General features: G+C 43.5%; 1 protein-coding gene across 1 annotated transcript; it reads right to left on the reverse strand.

Annotated features, from left to right (window-relative positions):
- Positions 1–13554: 13554 nt before the first annotated feature.
- LOC132397476 (putative uncharacterized protein ENSP00000383309) lies at positions 13555–19154 on the reverse strand. Its single transcript, XM_059976306.1, has 2 exons — positions 19013–19154; positions 13555–14945 (listed from the first exon to the last, which is right to left on the reverse strand). Exons 1-2 carry the CDS (start codon positions 19152–19154, stop codon positions 13555–13557), a joined length of 1533 nt encoding a protein of 510 aa, XP_059832289.1.
- Between the last annotated feature and the right edge of the window lie 215 nt (positions 19155–19369).

A 19369-nucleotide genomic window follows, 5' to 3' on the forward strand; every position in this document is an offset into this window, starting at 1 on the left:
TGTCATCTGTGAGGCAGTGACAGCCATTGGTTTTTAAGGCTCATGAGATTTCATGAGTTTTTACTTTTACCATACCAAGAACAGAACTTTCCGAAACACCCAAAACTCTGAGAACAGCCCAGAGATCCCTGACTTGCATAAATCATATCATCTAGTCCGAGAATTCCCCTCCATTTCAGTGGTTTGCTTTTGAGTCCTAAACACTTGTTTTGTGGACAAATGTAACAGTGCATTTGTGCACACAGGTCCCCCACACCTTAAATAAATGGATCTCTTTAAATGGTGGCCATGGAATTTCTTACAAACGTCTGGGAGTGCAGGTGTGGCCGCTTCACTTGAAAGGCAACACCCTGACCTTTTTGGTACTACTCTGGAATGTCAACCTTGACTGTGCACCCTGCTGTCTGTGAGGCTGAAGCCAACAACTTTCATTAGCAAGAGTGCTGATCACTGAGAGGAAAGTCAATCAGGTCAGTGTTTCATGGTTTCACTGTCCCCAGGAACTCTATCTGTGGTGTGTATGCCAAATCAAGGCAGAGACTAAACACTCTCTCCAAATTCTTTCTGATTAATCTTCGCTTTCTCACCTGATTAATGCCAGGAGTGCAAATTAAACATTAAGTCATGAAGCACAGTTATAATCCTCAGAAAGACCAGATGGTCACAAAAGTTACACAGGAGTCAAGAGCAGGAGGTGCGAGGCTGCCTGCAGTGTAATTATGGCGATTCAGAACCCATGAATTCCAATGTTACGCCCAGGGTGATGGCAGCAGGAGATTAGGATTTTTGCCCTCGACACTGCTGTGGGCAGATGGAGAAATGTGTTGTATGTCCTGGGCCTCTCAGTTCTTCATGATTGGTTGCTGAATAGAGCACAGCAAAGATTTGTGAAGTCTGAGCTGAAACTAATAGTTGCAACAACATCTCCTGGACACGGATAGAATCTTAATGAGTTGAGTTTGGATGTTGGAACATTGTATAGCTCATCTCAGTGAGAAATTAAATTAAATGATTCAATCTCCAATGAAGTGTTTGGAAGTGTGAGGGGGCAAGAAAGATTGGAAAGACTTATTTCTTCTAGCAGGAAGTTCAAATATCATAGCTGATTGAAGGATCAGAGGAGATCAGGAAAATGTTTCAGCCAAAGGGTGGTTAGCTCGTCACCAAAAGTATAGTCAGTGTATGTAATGAGCTGCCAAAGAAAAAGGTACATTAATAATCTTTAAAAGGTACTTCGATAGGTATATCACTGGGAACCATGGGCCAAATAAGACCATGAGCTATAGGGGCAGAATTAGGCCATTTGGCCTATCGAGGGTGCTCCACCATTTCATCATGGTTGATCCATTGTTTTTGTCTCAGCCCCAATCTCCTGTCTTCTCCTCGTATCCTTCATGGCCTGACCAAACACAAATCTATCAATATCTGCCTTAAATGTACAGAAAGACTGGGCCTCCACGGTGTGGCAAAGAATTCCACAGATTCACCACTCTTTGGCTAAAGAAATTCCTCCTCATCTCCATTCTAAAAGGATGCCCCTCTATTCTGAGACTGTGTCCTCTGGTCTTAGACTACCCCACTATAGGAAACATCCTATCTACATCCATTCTTTCAGGGCTTTTCACCTCTCAATAGGTGTCATCATCATAGCTTGACACACCAGACAGCCAGCCACTCTAATGTTGTTGGTTGATGTTGAGCAGATCAGTGTCAACTAAATCAGGTGAGAGTGGGCAGTTGTGCAGAACGTGTTCAATGTTCTGCACCCTTTCACCACGCTCACAGGATTCACTGGTCCATATTGTCTCCTGTCCTACAAACTCCCGTTCTCGCTCTTTTGAGAGTGCACCACTTCCGTCTGTCAAGCAGTGCCACGTCTGGCAACATTTCTGTGGGGTCTTGCACTGTATTGTTCGGTGGGGTTCTGGCTTCTGTTTGTTGTCAATCCTGTATATCTGGGGGGCTCATTCCATGCAGTAGTTCCTCCACTGTAGCAAAGCTTTTCCTCAATTTTAGGCAGTTGGAAACTGGCACAGGATGGTGTAGTGGGTGCTGTGGATCCGAGTTCTGTTTACCTTTTTCAATTTTTGTTGTAGTGTGTCTGCAAGTCTGTAAATGGTGTTAGTGGGTGTGGGGTGCAGTGTGCCCGTGATTATTCAGCAGGCTTCGTTAAGCAACGGGTCTATTTTCTTCACATGGGCTGATCTGCCCCACACAGGTGCACAGTATACTGCAGGTGCATAGCAGAGTGCTAGGGCAGTTGATGGAGTGTGTGAGCATTAGCTCCCCATTTCGTGCCTACTAATTTTTTCAAGAGAGTATTGCGAGAGCCAACTTTCCCTTGGAGTTTTTGGATATGGGTGGCAAATGAGAGCGTCCTATCCAGTGTGACGCCCAGGTAAATTGGAGTCGTATGGTGCTTGAGCTCCTTCCCACACCAGAAGATCTTGAGTTTCTGAGCTGCTCCTCGATTCCTCAGGTGGAATGCACACACTTGAGTTTTTGATGGATTTGGGTTCAGAGACCATTTTTCATAATACTGCTTCATTGCTTTGAGGACTGCTGTAAGTCGTACTTCAGCTTCTTGGAAGGAGTTAGCTTGTGTTGCTATGCATAGGTTGTCTGCATAGATAAACCTGAGTGTGTTAGGAAAGATTGGTTGGTCATTTGCGTAAACATTCAATAGTAGAGGTGCCAGGACTGATCCCTATGGTAATCCGTTCTTTTGTGGACGCCACCTACTCTTAGTTCCATTCATTTCTACATAAAATCTGCGATTTTCTAGGAGGCTTTGACTGTGGCTTCATTCTTTAACATTTTAGATAATTTCAGTAGAAGGCCTCTGTGATTCATAGTGTTATATGCCTCTGTTAAGTCAACGAATACTGCCGCTGTTATTTGTCGCACCTTAGTTGAGAATCTGGGTATAGATCAAGGGTCTCTATCCTTGCTGTGAGACTCCAGCGATGGAGGTCAAAACCCTCACTGGATCTATGAGTACCTGGATAAGCCCTTGATGTGCCTTCCCCTATGGAGCGATAGCGCCAGTGCTGGGAAGTGGAATTGTTCCTTTTTAGTCAGCATGGATTCAGACGGCTGTAGGGGTTATTGCTGTGTTATAAATTTTCAATGCAGCATCACAGCACCGATAAATATTCAGTTAAGACACCCAGAAGATGATGTGTCATGCTGCAATGTCGGTGTTTGATCTGCCGAGATATACTCATGCAGCAGGCTGCTGAGGAGATGTCTGGGTTATATAAAAGAGAGACAAGCCATTAGAAGCCATTAAGGAAAAACTACTCTGCTCTGTATTAATAATGCAAGCAATGAGTGGAGGCCATTGAGCCCCTCTAGCCTGTTTTATCATTCGGTGACTGAGGCCAGCTCATGGGAACGAGGTGACCTTGTGTTCTGATGCTATAATGTATGGATATCTTCTCCAAACAAGCAGTTCACCGAAGGCTTTTGATAAAAATAGCATCTAAACAAAATATAATAATTTGATATAAAATATAATTGCATATAAAATAGAACAAAATATAGATTGAACTATAATATTTATGCAAGGAAAAGGAATATGCAACAAGTAGGTTAAAGATTTGTTATGTAGAATACTTGCAGTTATATAAAACACTCTTACTGAGCGTAAATGTCCCAGTGTCCTTCGCAAGTATCTGATTAAAAGGAACTCATCCCTGGGCAAAGGTGCAGATAACAGGAGTGATGAACAAGTGTGATTGGACCGAAGAGGTGAGTTTAATGGAGGATTTGTGCAGAGAGGAGTAGTGGTTCAGGAAAATTTGGCAAGAGATTCCCTGAGCATAAACCCTTAGAGGTAAAGGCATAGTTATCAATATTGGCTCCACGTGAAGTCAGAAGGAAAGGCAAGAGGTCTGAGTGGGACAAGCTAACAGATGGGCAGGAGGGAAGGTTTTATAGCATTTGAAGAGTTTACGTATATTCTGAAGCTATAAGAGCAGAGTACAAACAAATGTGGCTCCTGATCATCAAAATGATGAAGAATGAGGCAACAAGACAATGTGGTGAGAATTTAATCAGTCCTGATAAAGGGTCTCGGCCCAAAACATTGACTGTTTACTCTTTTCCATAGATGCTGCCTGGCCTGCTGAGTTCCTCCAGCACTTTGTGTGTGTTGCTTGGATTTCCAGCATCTGCAGATTTTCTGTTGTATCTAATTGTTTCTACTTTTAAACAAGCTGTAAAAATTTAAACATTCATATTCAAGATTAAATAATCTTCAGTTATTGATGGGTTTCAGTCTGTAATTCTGTACATTATACGTGTATTCGTGTCCAGAAAATTGGTTGCAAAATCTCTTAACACCTGGGGCCAAACCTCTAAACACAGAAACTATCACCAGTTGAAAGGGTTCCTTCCTCTCTGTGAGATCCAGTGCATGTTACAATTCGGCTGAAAAAGGGGGTTAAGCAAAGTTAAACCACGTACTGCTATTGATGTTGAATGGTGACATTTAATGCTGTCTCAATGAATGTAATGAATGGGAAGTTAGCTTTCCTCCTCCATTTGGCACTTCTGTGAAGTGTTACTGATTCTTCCAAATAATTATACCAAAATCAGGAAAAAAAATTATAAGAATACAAGCAATTTACGGAGCAGGTTACATTGAGCGTGAGTGGAGCTTTGGTTTATTTCCCTGCTCTGATTAAACTGGAAGTGTTTCTTGCCCCCAGCCTGAGTTACCCACTGTGAGCAGATTCCTCTGATTAGAGCAGTTTGTGGGATATTCAGGAAGAGTTTTTACTGCAAACACTGATAGACACTTAATAAAAACCTTTAAATGTTTGGTTTGTAGAAAGGAACTAACATATATACCATTGCAACAAGTAAATATTTCGATGTAACTTTCTGAAGGATGTTTTTAGATAATTAAAGAGGACTTTTACAAAGTAAAACAAATGCAGTTATTATTTAAAATATATTGGACATTTATTTTGAAATTCAAAATTAATTTGTACAATCTTTTCTAAGAGGCTACTGTTCATGGCAGAATTTACATTTGAAGATGCACAGTTGAGTTTGAGTGGAAAACGGAAGAAAGTACTGCTTAAATTGGGTAATATTTTGGGGATCATTTAGAGAAGAATCAGCAAATATACCTGAAGCATGGCCTCAGACTGATGAAACTGACTGGGTTTGAAATGTACAGCCCATGGAGGGGAACACGTTCTGAGCAGAAATGTAAGGAAGTGTTAGACGTGCCGTATGTGGACTAGGAATGCAGTTTGGACAGTTTGGGGATTAGTAAGTGAAGCCAATGCAGAGGAAGCTCTGTGGGAGATTAATGAATTTCTCAGGGTTTCAGCAGAGAACTTGGTATGCTAGAATGAAGCAGAGCTTGGTATGGACTGGAATTAAATGACTTCAGTGGCAGAGCAGGACTGAGTGCTCCTGATAAATGATTGGGGAGTTGGAGACAAGGGATGCACAGCAGCATGGGGCTGATGGTGATATTTCAGCCCTCTGGATGTGGCATTCAGCAGAATCTGAAAGTTGGTGACATGCACACTGGCCAAAGTGTTTGGAAGATGGAGAGCCATGTAAGGGAATACTGTAAAAGCTAGCACGCTTACTAAGGGAGGTGGTAAGTGCGGAGGTGGCGGATATGGGAAGCTATTAGCAAATTTGGGTATCTGGTATTGTGTCAACATTGCACCACGTGTGTTCAGGTGAAGATTGGATCAGGGAGTCCTCGGAGTCATTTCTCAGCAATGGTCTGCACTCACTGTGCTGCCCCAAGCACCGCTCCTCAGCAGTGAGCGCCTGCACTGCTCGCTCCAGCTCATCCAACACCAAGTCACACAGACAGCAAATTATGAGTGATACATTGCTGTAGGAGCATGTGCAGAGGAAAGGCGTTCACACCATGTTCCTGGCACATCAGTACTGTCAGTGACACAACTCTCGACACATAATTCTATAATGACCCTAATTAGCACTGTTTCCATTAGTGATCTCATTCCCTAGGACCAGTGAGGTGCCAGTGTATACTTAACATGCTCAGTTTTGGTTTTACTGGAACTATCTGATTCCAAAAATGCAGCAAACAGCTGAATTTCACAGGTGAGAGTGTGTGCCCTTGACATCAAGTTATCATATAAGAAATAGAAGCAGGAGTGGGCCTTCTAGCCTCTATTACCTGCTCCATCGTTCAATAAAACAATCGCTGATCTTGGACCTTGGTGCCACATTTCATCACTAACCCTGTATCCCTTGATTCTTTTATTATCTAAAAGACTACCAGTCTCTGTTTGAATATGTTCAGTAACTGGACCTCCGCAGCCTGGTCAGTTGCTACTCACATCAGTTCTGAATAGCCAACCAGCTAATTTAGGAAACACCAATTTTCAGTGATTTATGTACAAGGACAGTTAAGTCCCTGTGAACACTAATGCCTTCCAATGTCTTACGGTTTAAACAATATTCTGCTTTACTTTTTCAAAGTGGATGATTCCAATTTTTAAAATAATATATCCAATCAGCCATGTCCTTGCCCGTTTATCTAACCTTTCTATAGTCTATTGAAGCTTCTCTGTATTCTCCTATAATTCTGCGCTGGCACCCAGTTTTGCATTATTAGCAAACATGGATGCAATATATTTGATACCCCATCTCCAAATATATGTTCTGACCAAGTTTTGACCCAGTTCTAACTCCTGCAGCACACCCTCCACCCCCACCACTAGACAAGGACTCCCAAACCAAAAATAAGCTCTGCCATCAGATTTTTGAACAGACAGTGAACTCATGGACACCACTTTTTGCTCTATTTGGTTTTTAAAGTACTTCTCATTGTAAGTTAAAGTAATTTTTTTAAGAGTCGCCCTGCAACGGTGCAAATTTCACAACATATAAAAAACCTGATTCTGATTCTTCTGACCTGATTATGCCTGTTCCTTGTTTTGTGTCCCACAATTCGCACCAGCATGTTATTCCTCATAATAAGTATTTATGTTTTATAAACTCTTGATTGGCACCTTATTGAAATCCTCTGAAAATCCAAATATTAGTTTTCCTTATTTGTTTGTGATTATGATTTCCCTTTCAGAAATCCACATTAACTCTGCCCAATCCAATTATTGTTTTCAAAGTGCCTGTTACCATTTCCTTAGCAATAGATAGCAGGATTTTCCCCAATATGGATTGGCATCTCATGAAGCAAAGTACAAGTTTTACAGGAGAGAGCAAAATGACAATTTAAAAAATAGTATTTCATGCTTTTTGGACACTTCAATGCAGCTAAAATTCACACTTTTATTTGTCCAAATTATTTATGTTCCAAAATTGCTTCATGTTGTCTTAAAGCACAATATATCCCCATTGTAGTCACAGCTGTGAAGTGCATGACATTCAAATCAAGTAACAATGTAAAAATCTGACTTTTCATCCTTTTTACAAACACATTTGTTAAATGTAGACCAAATTTCCTACCACTAAGTTGAAGATGTTATATATTTTTTGTTCTAATGTAATAAAACTGACCACCCAGGTAAACTCAATAAATGGGACAGAACAGCAAAAAAATGACCAGTTAGTGAAAATCAGTGATCTCTGTAGTGGAGATGGTGGTAAAATAGGCTTTTTGGTTCATGATCTCTGCATTGGCACCCAGTTTTGTTCCATGGATAAATGGAAACAAGTTATTGATCTGCTTGTGGAGTTTGATCAGCTGTCAATGACCACTAATCAGTGTGGTTTATCAAATGGTAGGGGTAGTGTAAGTGAGGATGTCTGAGATAACTGCCTGCAGAAACTGCAGATCATGTGATTAGTAAAAGGGCAGGACAAAGTAATAGGTGGAAGCTTCGTTTAGGGTCATTGACTGGGTAGGTAAATTAACTCATTGGATTGGGGCAATTCCTGTTCTGATAGGGAATCCTAGTTTTCTGATACGGGAGAGATTATCTTCCATTGCCAATAGATTTTTTTTGTATTTAACCTTAAATGATTGTGTGTGTGTGTGTGTGTGTGAAAATTAATTAAATGAATTAATTAGGAGATGTGAAAATGTGAGTTAAGACATATTTGCAAGTAAACTTTTACATCCTGAGATAAGTTAGCTGGACCACATATATATATAAATAAGTTGACAGTTTTGCTGTATACTCTTATGCTATACAAAAGGTCGGAATCAAAAATTTGAATTTGGTATGACAGAAACAGTGATTAACAGATGAGTTTCTACATTTCTATCACAAAACATCCCCAAAAAGCTAATTTAAAAAAATTCTTAAAGTGAAGTCATTGAATGAAATCCGAAAGCAAATAAAAAGATAAAAATTTGACAGAGAAGCAGAAAATTCTGGAAATGCTCAGCAGGTCAGGCAGCATCAGTGGAGAGAAAAGAAGTGTTAATACTTTTTATTAATAATAATTTTAATATTGGTGTATTAATATTTAGTGTATTAATTTACACTAATTAATGACATTGTCTTCTAATGGAAGCTCTTCAGCCTAAAAGCCTTTAGCCAGGGATGGCACAGTGTAGCTTTAGTGTAATGCTATTAGAGTGCCAGCTATAGGGTTGGGGTTCAATTCCCACCACTGCCTATAAGAACATAGAACAGTTCAGCACAGGAACAACCCCTTCAGCTCATACTGTTGAGCGGAATTAAATAAATTGTAATCAAATGGCCAACTAAGCTAATCCCCTCTGCCTACACAACATCCATATCCTTTCATTTTCCTCACATTCTCCAAAGTAAGGTGTTTGTATGTTCTGCCTGTAAATGCATGGGTTCCCTCTGGGTGCTCCAGTTTCCTCCCACAGTCCAATAAGATGTATAGATGGGTTAGTGAGTTGTGGGCATGCTATGTTGGCACCAGAAGTGTAATGACACTTGCGGGCAGCCCAGCACAATCCTCACTGATTTGATTTGATGCAAATGATACACATCACTGTATGTTCCAATGTACATGTGAAAAATAGAGCTAATGTTATCATAACCTCCTGTATTGCCTTCAACTGCGCACAATGACTGCAGCTGCACCAAACTTTGGTGGACCCTGTGGTTCAGATCAAAGCTGAGGCCTTGCTGTTGTGTCCAGCCATAGAGGTGATGCAGACTAGGAGTGGCTACTGGGTTTCCACCAGAGGATCCCAGTTCTCTGACGGTTTATGATCGTTTGTGGTGCTTATAAATATTGGTTCCCTCTCTCAGTTGAGTTTGTCACTCTCGGAATGTCTCCTTGCTGGGGGGAGGAAGAGAGAGGGAGAAGGAGAGGGAGAGGGAGGAAAGGGGAAGGAGAGATATGAGGAAATAGGCAATCCAGATATCTCCATCATAGGCAGTAGCCTCCCCAGCATCAAAGCGATGTTTCAAAAAAGCAGGATCAATGAAGAAGAATCTTCACCACCCAGGACATGCTCTCTTCTCATTACTACCATCAAGCTATAGGAGCCTGAAGATACGCCCTCAATGTTTTTGGAACTGCTTCTTACCCTCCACCATCAGATTTCTCAATGGCCCATGAACACGTAAACACCACCTTACTATTTTGCCTTTCTGCTCTCTTTTTCACTAATACTGAAAAAATATGTATACATGCACATATCATACTGAAGATACCTAATAAAGTGGCCACTGAGTGTATTTCTGTGTGTATATAGAATTGTGTGGTTGTAGCTGATCCACTTCAAATTTGGACATGTGTGTTTGGAGATGTTCTTCTGCACACCACTGTTATAATGTGAGGTTATTTGAGTTACTCTCACCTTCCTGTCTGCTTGAACCAATCTGGCCATTCTTCTCTGATCTCTCTTATTAAGAAGACATTTTGACCCACAGAATTGCCACTCACTAGATGATTTTTGTTTTTGCACCATTCTCTGTAAACCCTTGAGATTGTTATGCTTGAAAACCCCAGGAGATCAGCAGTTCCTGAGATACTGAAACCACCCCACCTGGCACCAACAATCATTCCATGGACAAAGTCACTTAGATCACATTTGTTCCACTTTCTGAAGTTTGATCTGAACAACAATTGAACCTTTTAGGCATGTCTGCATTCTTTTATCGCATTGAGTTTCTGCTATATGATTGGCTGATCAGATATTTGCATTAATGAGCAATAATAAAGTGGCCTCTGAATGTGTGTATGTGACTATATATATATATATGTATATATACACACACATACACATATATATGTATATATAGTGTATACAGTATATTTCTTACTGTGATTTATAGTTTATTTTTTGTATTGTAACATGTTGCTGCCACAAAACATCAAATTTCAAGGCATATGTCTGTGATAATAAAGGTGATTCTGATTCTGATAAATAAGCAATAAGGAGAGAAATGACATGGGAAGGTAAGCTAACCAATAATATAAAAGTCAATGCCAGAAGGTTTTTCAGAAACCTCAAAAGAAAAAGGGAGGCAAGAGTGGATATTGGACTGCTGGAAAATGATGCTGGAGAGGTTGTAACAGCCCACAAAGAAATGGTAGACAATCTGAATAAGTACTTTGCATCAGTCTTCATAGTGGAAGACTACAGCAGCATGCCAGAAATTTGAGAGTGGCATGGAGCAGAAGGAAATGTAGTTGCTTTTACTGAGGAGAAGATGCTTGGGGGCTGAAAGGTCTGAAGGTAGATAAGTCACCCGGACCAGATGGATTACACCCCAGGGTTCTGAGGAGATTGTAAAGCCATTCGTGTTGCTGCAGATAATATAAAAATAGGTGGAGGGGCAGGTAGTGTTGAGGAAGTAGGGAGTCTTCAGAAGGACTTGAACAGATTAGGAGCATGGGTAAAGAAGTAGCAGATGGAATATAGTTTAGGGAAGTGTATCGTCATGCACATTGATAGAAGGGACTAAGGCATATTTTCTACATAGGGAGAAAAATCAGAAATCGGAGGTGCAAAGAGACTTGGAAGCCCTAGTGTGTGATTATTAAAGGTTAACTTGCAGGTTGAATTGGTGTTAAGGAAGGCAAATGCACGCTAGCATTCATTTTGAGAGGACCACAGTATAAATGCAAGGATGCAATGCTGAAACTTTATGAGTTTCATTAGTTACACCATATTTGGAGTATTGTGAGCAATTTTGGGCTCTATAGCTAAGAAAGGATGTGCTGTCATTGGAGAGGGTTCACAAGAATGAAAGGGTTAATGTATAAGGAGAGTTTGATATCTGGGTCTGCACCCATTGGAGTTTAGAATGATGGGGGATCTCATTGAAACCTACCAAATACAAAAAGGCTGAGATGGAGTGGATATGGAGAGGATGTTTAAAATTGTGGGGAAATCTAATACCGGGGGCACAACCTCCGAATAGAAGGGTATCCCTTTAGAAATGAGATGAGGAAGAATTTCTTTAGCCCAAGGTTAGGAAATCCATGAAATTCAGTACCACATCTTGTGGAGGCCAAATCATTGGGTATATTTCAAGTGGTTCCTGATTAATAAGGAGAAGGCAGAAAATGGGATTGAGAGGGAAGTAAATCAGCCATGTTCGAATGGTAGAGCAAACTCACAGAACATAAAACATAGAAAACCTACAGCACAATACTGGCCCTTTGGCTCACAATGCTGTGCAAACATGTCCTTACCGTAGAAATTACTTAGGGTTACCCATAGCCCACTATTTTTCTAAGCTCCATATACCTGTCCAGTAGTCTCTTAAAAGACCCTATCATATCTGCCTCCACCACTGTCGCTGGCAGCCCATTCCACACACTCACCACTCTGCATAAAAATCTTATCCCTGGCATCCCCTCTGTACCTACTTCCAAGCACCTTAAAACTATGCCCTCTCATGTCAGCCATTTCAGCCCTGGGAAAAAGCCTCTGTCTGTCCACACGATTAATTCCTCTCATCAGCTTATACACCTCTATCAGGTCATCTCTCATCCTCCATCGCTCCAAGGAGAAAAGGCTGAGTTCACTCAACCTATTCTCATCAGGCATACTCCTCAATCCAGGCAACATCCTTGTAAATCTCCTCTGCACCCCTTCTATGGTTTCCAAATGCTTCCTGTAGTGAGGCGACCAGAACTGAGCACAGTACTCCAAGTGGGTCTGAGCAGAGTCCTATAAAGTTGCAACATTACCTCTTTGCTCTTAAATTCAATCCCATGATTGGTGAAGGTCAATGCACCGTATGCCTTCTTAACCACAGAGTCAACCTGCGCAGCAGCTTTGAGTGTCCTATGGACTCGGACCCCAAGATCCCTCTGATCCTCCACACTGCCAAGAGTCTTACCATTAGTACTATATTCTGCCATCATATTTGACCTACCAAAATGAACCACCTCACACTTGTCTGGGTTGAACTTCATCTGTTACTTCTCAGCCCAGTTTTGCATCCTATCAATAACCCGCTGTAACTTCTGACAACCTTCCACGCTATCCACAACACTTCCAACCTTCGTGTCATCAGCATATTTACTAACCCATCCCTCCACTTTCTCATCCAGATCATTTATAAAAATCACGAAGAGTAGGGATCCCAGAACAGATCCCTGAGGCACACCACTGGTCATCGACCTCCATGCAGAAAATGACCCATCTACAACCACTCTTTGCCTTCTGTGGCAAACCTCCTTACTTTCTCAATAAGCCTTGCATGGGGTACTTTATCAAATTGCTTGCTGAAATCCATATACACTACATCTACTGCTCTACCTACATCAATATGTTTAGACACATCCTCAAAAAATTCAACCAGGCTCCTAAGGCATGACCTGCCTTTGGCAAAGCTCGATGGGTTGTGTGACCTAATTCTGCTCCAATATCTTAATGTCTTATGAACTTATTTCAGCAGAGATGTTGGTAGCTCATTGCTAAGGAGCAGCAATCGAGAGCAGGAGCTGATATAAAGTTCCCAGCATACCAGCGCACAACCTAAACTGATGTCTAATACGACGTACAGAGGATGGAGAACTGTGAGCATTATAATCAACCAGTGCTGTGGGATAGTGCTAAACAGGGCATTATCATACGTCTCCTTTATTAGTGCATGTCTCTCAGAAGTCCTCTCCAGTAGTGCAGTACTCTCTCACTAATCTCATTATAACAGTGTAGACCTTGTTCAGTGCTGCCTCTCCAATAGTGCAGCAATCTTTCAGTACAGTCCCCTCACCACATCATGTACCTTCAGTATTTAAAAAAATACTCATCCAGAGGATGTATTCACTGCTGAAAATGCCAATGTTTATTGTTCCTCACTACTTAGCTCCTGAGCTGAGAATAGAATCAAAAGTCAAATACAAGCAAGACCGGGTAAGGAGAGCGCGTTACCAGACCGGGTAAGGATAGCGCGTTACCCTGACCGGGTAAGGATAGCGTGTTACCCTGACCGGGTAAGGATAGCGCGTTACCCTGACCGGGTAAGGATAGCGCGTTACCTGACCGGGTAAGGAGAGCGCGTTACCCTGACCGGGTAAGGGTAGCGCGTTACCCTGACCGGGTAAGGGTAGCGCGTTACCCTGACCGGGTAAGGATAGCGCGTTACCCTGACCGGGTAAGGGTAGCGCGTTACCAGACCGGGTAAGGGTAGCGCGTTACCTGACCGGGTAAGGGTAGCGCGTTACCCTGACCGGGTAAGGGTAGCGCGTTACCCTGACCGGGTAAGGGTAGCGCGTTACCCTGACCGGGTAAGGGTAGCGCGTTACCCTGACCGGGTAAGGGTAGCGCGTTACCCTGACCGGGTAAGGGTAGCGCGTTACCCTGACCGGGTAAGGGTAGCGCGTTACCCTGACCGGGTAAGGGTAGCGCGTTACCCTGACCGGGTAAGGGTAGCGCGTTACCCTGACCGGGTAAGGGTAGCGCGTTACCCTGACCGGGTAAGGGTAGCGCGTTACCCTGACCGGGTAAGGGTAGCGCGTTACCCTGACCGGGTAAGGGTAGCGCGTTACCCTGACCGGGTAAGGGTAGCGCGTTACCCTGACCGGGTAAGGGTAGCGCGTTACCCTGACCGGGTAAGGGTAGCGCGTTACCCTGACCGGGTAAGGGTAGCGCGTTACCCTGACCGGGTAAGGGTAGCGCGTTACCCTGACCGGGTAAGGGTAGCGCGTTACCCTGACCGGGTAAGGGTAGCGCGTTACCCTGACCGGGTAAGGGTAGCGCGTTACCCTGACCGGGTAAGGGTAGCGCGTTACCCTGACCGGGTAAGGGTAGCGCGTTACCCTGACCGGGTAAGGGTAGCGCGTTACCCTGACCGGGTAAGGGTAGCGCGTTACCCTGACCGGGTAAGGGTAGCGCGTTACCCTGACCGGGTAAGGGTAGCGCGTTACCCTGACCGGGTAAGGGTAGCGCGTTACCCTGACCGGGTAAGGGTAGCGCGTTACCCTGACCGGGTAAGGGTAGCGCGTTACCCTGACCGGGTAAGGGTAGCGCGTTACCCTGACCGGGTAAGGGTAGCGCGTTACCCTGACCGGGTAAGGGTAGCGCGTTACCCTGACCGGGTAAGGGTAGCGCGTTACCCTGACCGGGTAAGGGTAGCGCGTTACCCTGACCGGGTAAGGGTAGCGCGTTACCCTGACCGGGTAAGGGTAGCGCGTTACCCTGACCGGGTAAGGGTAGCGCGTTACCCTGACCGGGTAAGGGTAGCGCGTTACCCTGACCGGGTAAGGGTAGCGCGTTACCCTGACCGGGTAAGGGTAGCGCGTTACCCTGACCGGGTAAGGGTAGCGCGTTACCCTGACCGGGTAAGGGTAGCGCGTTACCCTGACCGGGTAAGGGTAGCGCGTTACCCTGACCGGGTAAGGGTAGCGCGTTACCCTGACCGGGTAAGGGTAGCGCGTTACCCTGACCGGGTAAGGGTAGCGCGTTACCCTGACCGGGTAAGGGTAGCGCGTTACCCTGACCGGGTAAGGGTAGCGCGTTACCCTGACCGGGTAAGGGTAGCGCGTTACCCTGACCGGGTAAGGGTAGCGCGTTACCTGACCGGGACCTGACCGGGTAAGGATAGCGCGTTGCCAGACCGGGTAAGGGTAGCGCGTTGCCTGACCGGGTAAGGGTAGCGCGTTGCCAGACCGGGTAAGGGTAGCGCGTTACCTGACCGGGTAAGGGTAGCGCGTTGCCTGACCGGGTAAGGGTAGCGCGTTGCCAGACCGGGTAAGGGTAGCTCGTTGCCTGACCGGGTAAGGGTAGCGCGTTACCAGACCGGGTAAGGGTAGCGCGTTACCAGACCGGGTAAGGGTAGCGCGTTACCTGACCGGGTAAGGGTAGCGCGTTACCAGACCGGGTAAGGGTAGCGCGTTACCCTGACCGGGTAAGGGTAGCGCGTTACCTGACCGGGTAAGGGTAGCGCGTTACCTGACCGGGTAAGGGTAGCGCGTTACCAGACCGGGTAAGGGTAGCGCGTTACCAGACCGGGTAAGGGTAGCGCGTTACCTGACCGGGTAAGGGTAGCGCGTTACCAGACCGGGTAAGGGTAGCGCGTTACCTGACCGGGTAAGGGTAGCGCGTTACCAGACCGGGTAAGGATAGCGTGTTACCCTGACCGGGTAAGGATAGCGCGTTACCAGATCGGGTAAGGATAGCGCGTTGCCAGACTGGGTAAGGATAGCACGTTACCAGACCGGATAAGGACACTGGTGAACCAGATGGCTTCTTATGCTAATTTGTACCTTCATGGTTATTGTTACAGAGTCTCACTTTATTTCAAAAATATTGCAGATCTATTTGATTATTTAATTCTCAAATTGTCATGATGGTATTTCAACTCATATTTCCAGATCAGTGGTTCACAGCTCTGACTGTTAGTTGAATAACTTAAACAGTGCTCTGTAGTTCCCTAGGCCCCGGTTATGTTGTTCCAGCCCACTGAGTGGGATTATTACAATGAGTCAGCCAAATGCCAGAACATCATATCAGAACATTCTACTTTTCACATACTACCCCAACTCCTCCTCTCCAATGGCCTTCCTTTCAGTTCCTTGCTTCCCCCTAGGCACCCTAACGTATCCACTCCTGAAGCTCTCCACACTTCCTCGCCCCAAAGCCACGCCGTCTGCTCAGGAAGAACTGGAATGTAACAGCATATTTTAATTGTTCCTCATGGTTTAATTTCCCAAATATCTTCCTTTTCCAAGTACCGTTGGAAATTCTGTCACATTTGGGTTTTCAACCATCCTTACTATTTGCTATGAGAATGGTGGCTGCCTGTCAATTCTCTCTGACACCAAGGAGCTCTAATGAATCCCACGGTGCAAATTTTTCTGATCGTTTTCACTCCGTATTTGGGTGGAGTACCTGCCCCGTTAATCATTCTTTATCTGATGCCTCAATGATGACTATGTTTACAAACATTGCAAATTCAACAACATATATCTTCTGGCATAGGGAAGTTTATTAAAATGCAACAAGGACATCTCCTGGGAAATATAGTTTAAGTGGAATATCGACCTTCCAAAGATTTTATTTTTGAACAAGGAAACTCTGACAGAAATAAATTGACGCCTAGAAAAAAAGGCAGAAAATCTAAGTCGAATGAGTTGTGCCAAAGTGAAATTCTGCATAGGGTCCAGACAATGTTTTCCTGTACTCAAGAGTTACAGCCATGACCTCACCTGCTGCATTTGACTCATTTCCATTTCCAGAGGATGCACTGTCCCGCTCCGAAAGAGATGCTGGATGCAAATCAAATGCCTGCAGCTAAGGAGTCTGATCACATTGAGAATGAAAGAATGTCAGGTGTATTTCATTTGTACAAAGGTACCGAAATATGGCTGAGTAGCAGGGAAATCAGAAGCTGTCACTTTGTCCGGGGCTTTAGTTCCAAGCTCTGAATGTACCTCAGTCTAGTTTTGACCTTCCCATGCGTCGGGTATTAGTGGAAACCTGTGACACTAATGGAGTTAAAGTTCCTGCTGTGGAGATGTTTATCTTGATGCTCTCTTGGGGTGTTGAAATCTGCAGTTTCTGATCATTTAGTCCGGAGGAAAAAGTACTTGTCAATTTGAAATGTGAGTTTTCTATTTGATCAGAGCAATGGGCTGGTCTAAATAATGAACAGAGTTTCTGCATAATGCACTCTCCACTGTAATACTGCTATAAGACTCTGAATGTAAAACACCAGTAACTTCCCTTCAGTGTACTGGTCACTGAAGAATACGCTCTGTCTCTTGTAAAAATGTAGCTTCTCCAGCAGGTCCCACATTTTAGTGTAGATTGAATAAATCAAAAGCAATGATAAATTAATCATCTATAAATTTTACAGAATATGTTAATTGATAATTGTTAGCAGATGATCCACTTACCTTTTCAAACCAAACTTTTCAATGGGAGTTAACTTCAAAATGATCCCAACTAAGTCCCTACAAGGTGAGGACTGCTGGGAGGATCATTTGGGTCTCTCCTCCACCCATCAGAGATATTTATCAGGAGCGCTGTGTATGCAGGACCTTCCTATCCAACAATCTCTTTGACCCCCTACCATCAGGCGGGAAGTACTGTAGCATTAAGACAAGAACTGTAGAGATGGGAAACAGCTTCCTCTCCTAGGCTGTAAGACTGCTGAACTCCCTGCCACCATGTATGAATCTCAGCATACAGTCTCATCATGTATGAAACACCAGCCATGTTATACTCTTTACTTTTTAACTTCTATGGTTTATGAACCTTTATATTGAAGTAATAATACTTTATTATGTCATGTTTTTGAGATATAAGTACTGTGTTGTGTGCCTTAGTCAGGAGGAACATTGTTTCATTTGGCAGTATACATGTGTACAGTTGAATGACAATAAACTGAACTTGAACTTGATAGGATTAAAATAATCCCCTGTGCAAAAGACGCTGCCTATATTGAATTGTTACAAGGCTATTTTCAATTTGTGTAGCCCTGGCAGTAGGTAATAAGCTCATTCCTAATTAGTCACTGAGCTGCAGAACGAAACAGTCAAACAAAATACAGGCTCACTTGTCAAACAAATTTTGGCATCATTATAGATTACTGAGGAGATTATGTGGGGTAATTGAAACGTAAAAAATTTGAAGCCATTGATAAATTAGTGGCAGAAATCCACATGCAAGCAGAACTGCTCTGACCTTCAGCATTGGGTGAGGATCTTGCACACCAGGACTTGGTTTAGAGCAGGCTTTCTGAGGGGCAGACGAAACAACACAGGACATGGAATTAGAAACATTGGCTTTCTGAAAACCGAAAACTTGCAAATAAAGTTGGGAGGCTGGTGCATTCTGCCACTAGTGGTGATACATTTTGAGGAATTGCATGACGTACACTTGAGAAATCATTTTCGCCTGTCAGCTTTCGGCCGGTATGCATAGCTTGAAAAAGAGAACCCAGAAGGTCACAGATCTTGCTAATTGTACTGGGCCTGTCTGCCTTGCAATTGTCAGCTGATTTGATCAGAGTGACATGCGGTTAAATGGAATAGGAAGAGACATGGTGGGAGAGAGTTAGCCCATTAGTTTATGCGGCAGCTTGTTTGACTAAGGAGCCCTGTAATGGGTTCTCGGCAATAATTACTATCTCTATCTCGTACTATTCAACATGACAGGCAGTTGCTGAAGTCACAGCTAATATATTTGCACTTTAACAACACTCTAATGGTGAATCTCCTTGAGCATGCTGGTCGCAAAGTGAAAGTAACAGTTAAAGATTTTTTCCCCATGGAATGCATTACTAATGGAGAACAATTGTATACAAAGCTTGATGTAAATGTTCAGATCAAGGTTCCATATGAAATTGTACGTATTTTAAATACTTGTAAATATGATTGAAAGAGATTGCTAATTAGGCAAAGACTTCCAGCATATGTATTTGTAAACATCTTTAGTGTTAAATCCCATTGCTGAACTTTTCCACAGTTCAGTTACTAATCCTAGTTCTCGCTTATAAAGTGTAAGGAATCTGAGTAAAACAATGCCACAATTATTGTAATTGCTCAACAGCTGATGTGATCGACCAAAATACAGTTTGACTTGCCAAACAAAGCTTGATATCATAATGAAGTGACTGATACTCAGACTGCAAGCAATGTTGCAGCTTACTGGTAAAGTCGTGTGCATTAGCACAAAGAGTGCCCAGCCACAACAGAGTGCATTGAAGATGCTGCTGATGTCGCAGACTGGGGTCCAATGGCTTGCCTCTGAATGCAGAGGAGCCGATGGTAACAGCAATTTTAATTAGCATCATTAACCAAGTTAACAGCTCCCGGGATGCTTCAGAGAAATGAAAAGAGATTTGATACAGTACCTGTTATAAAAATGCAAGTAAAAGTGTGGCCAAAGGCTTAATTTTAACAAGTGGGAAGGTTTCTGGGAGGGAAATGAGGTATGGAGACCTGCAGCCATCAAAAGTAAAACGATTAGATTTGGGGATGATCAGAAGGTTGGGAGGGGGTGGTG

Source organism: Hypanus sabinus, chromosome 7, assembly GCF_030144855.1.
Source record: "Hypanus sabinus isolate sHypSab1 chromosome 7, sHypSab1.hap1, whole genome shotgun sequence".
Classification (NCBI taxonomy): Eukaryota; Metazoa; Chordata; class Chondrichthyes; order Myliobatiformes; family Dasyatidae; genus Hypanus; species Hypanus sabinus.

Excerpts from the sequence above, each read along its gene's own strand:
- LOC132397476 (XM_059976306.1), bottom strand. The coding sequence starts at position 19,154 with ATGCTAATTAAAATTGCTGTTACCATCGGCTCCTCTGCATTCAGAGGC. Across the intron at positions 14,946-19,012 it reads TAATGCACACGACTTTACCA|GTCCCGGTCAGGTAACGCGC; the intron begins GTAAGCTGCAAC and ends TTACCCGGTCAG.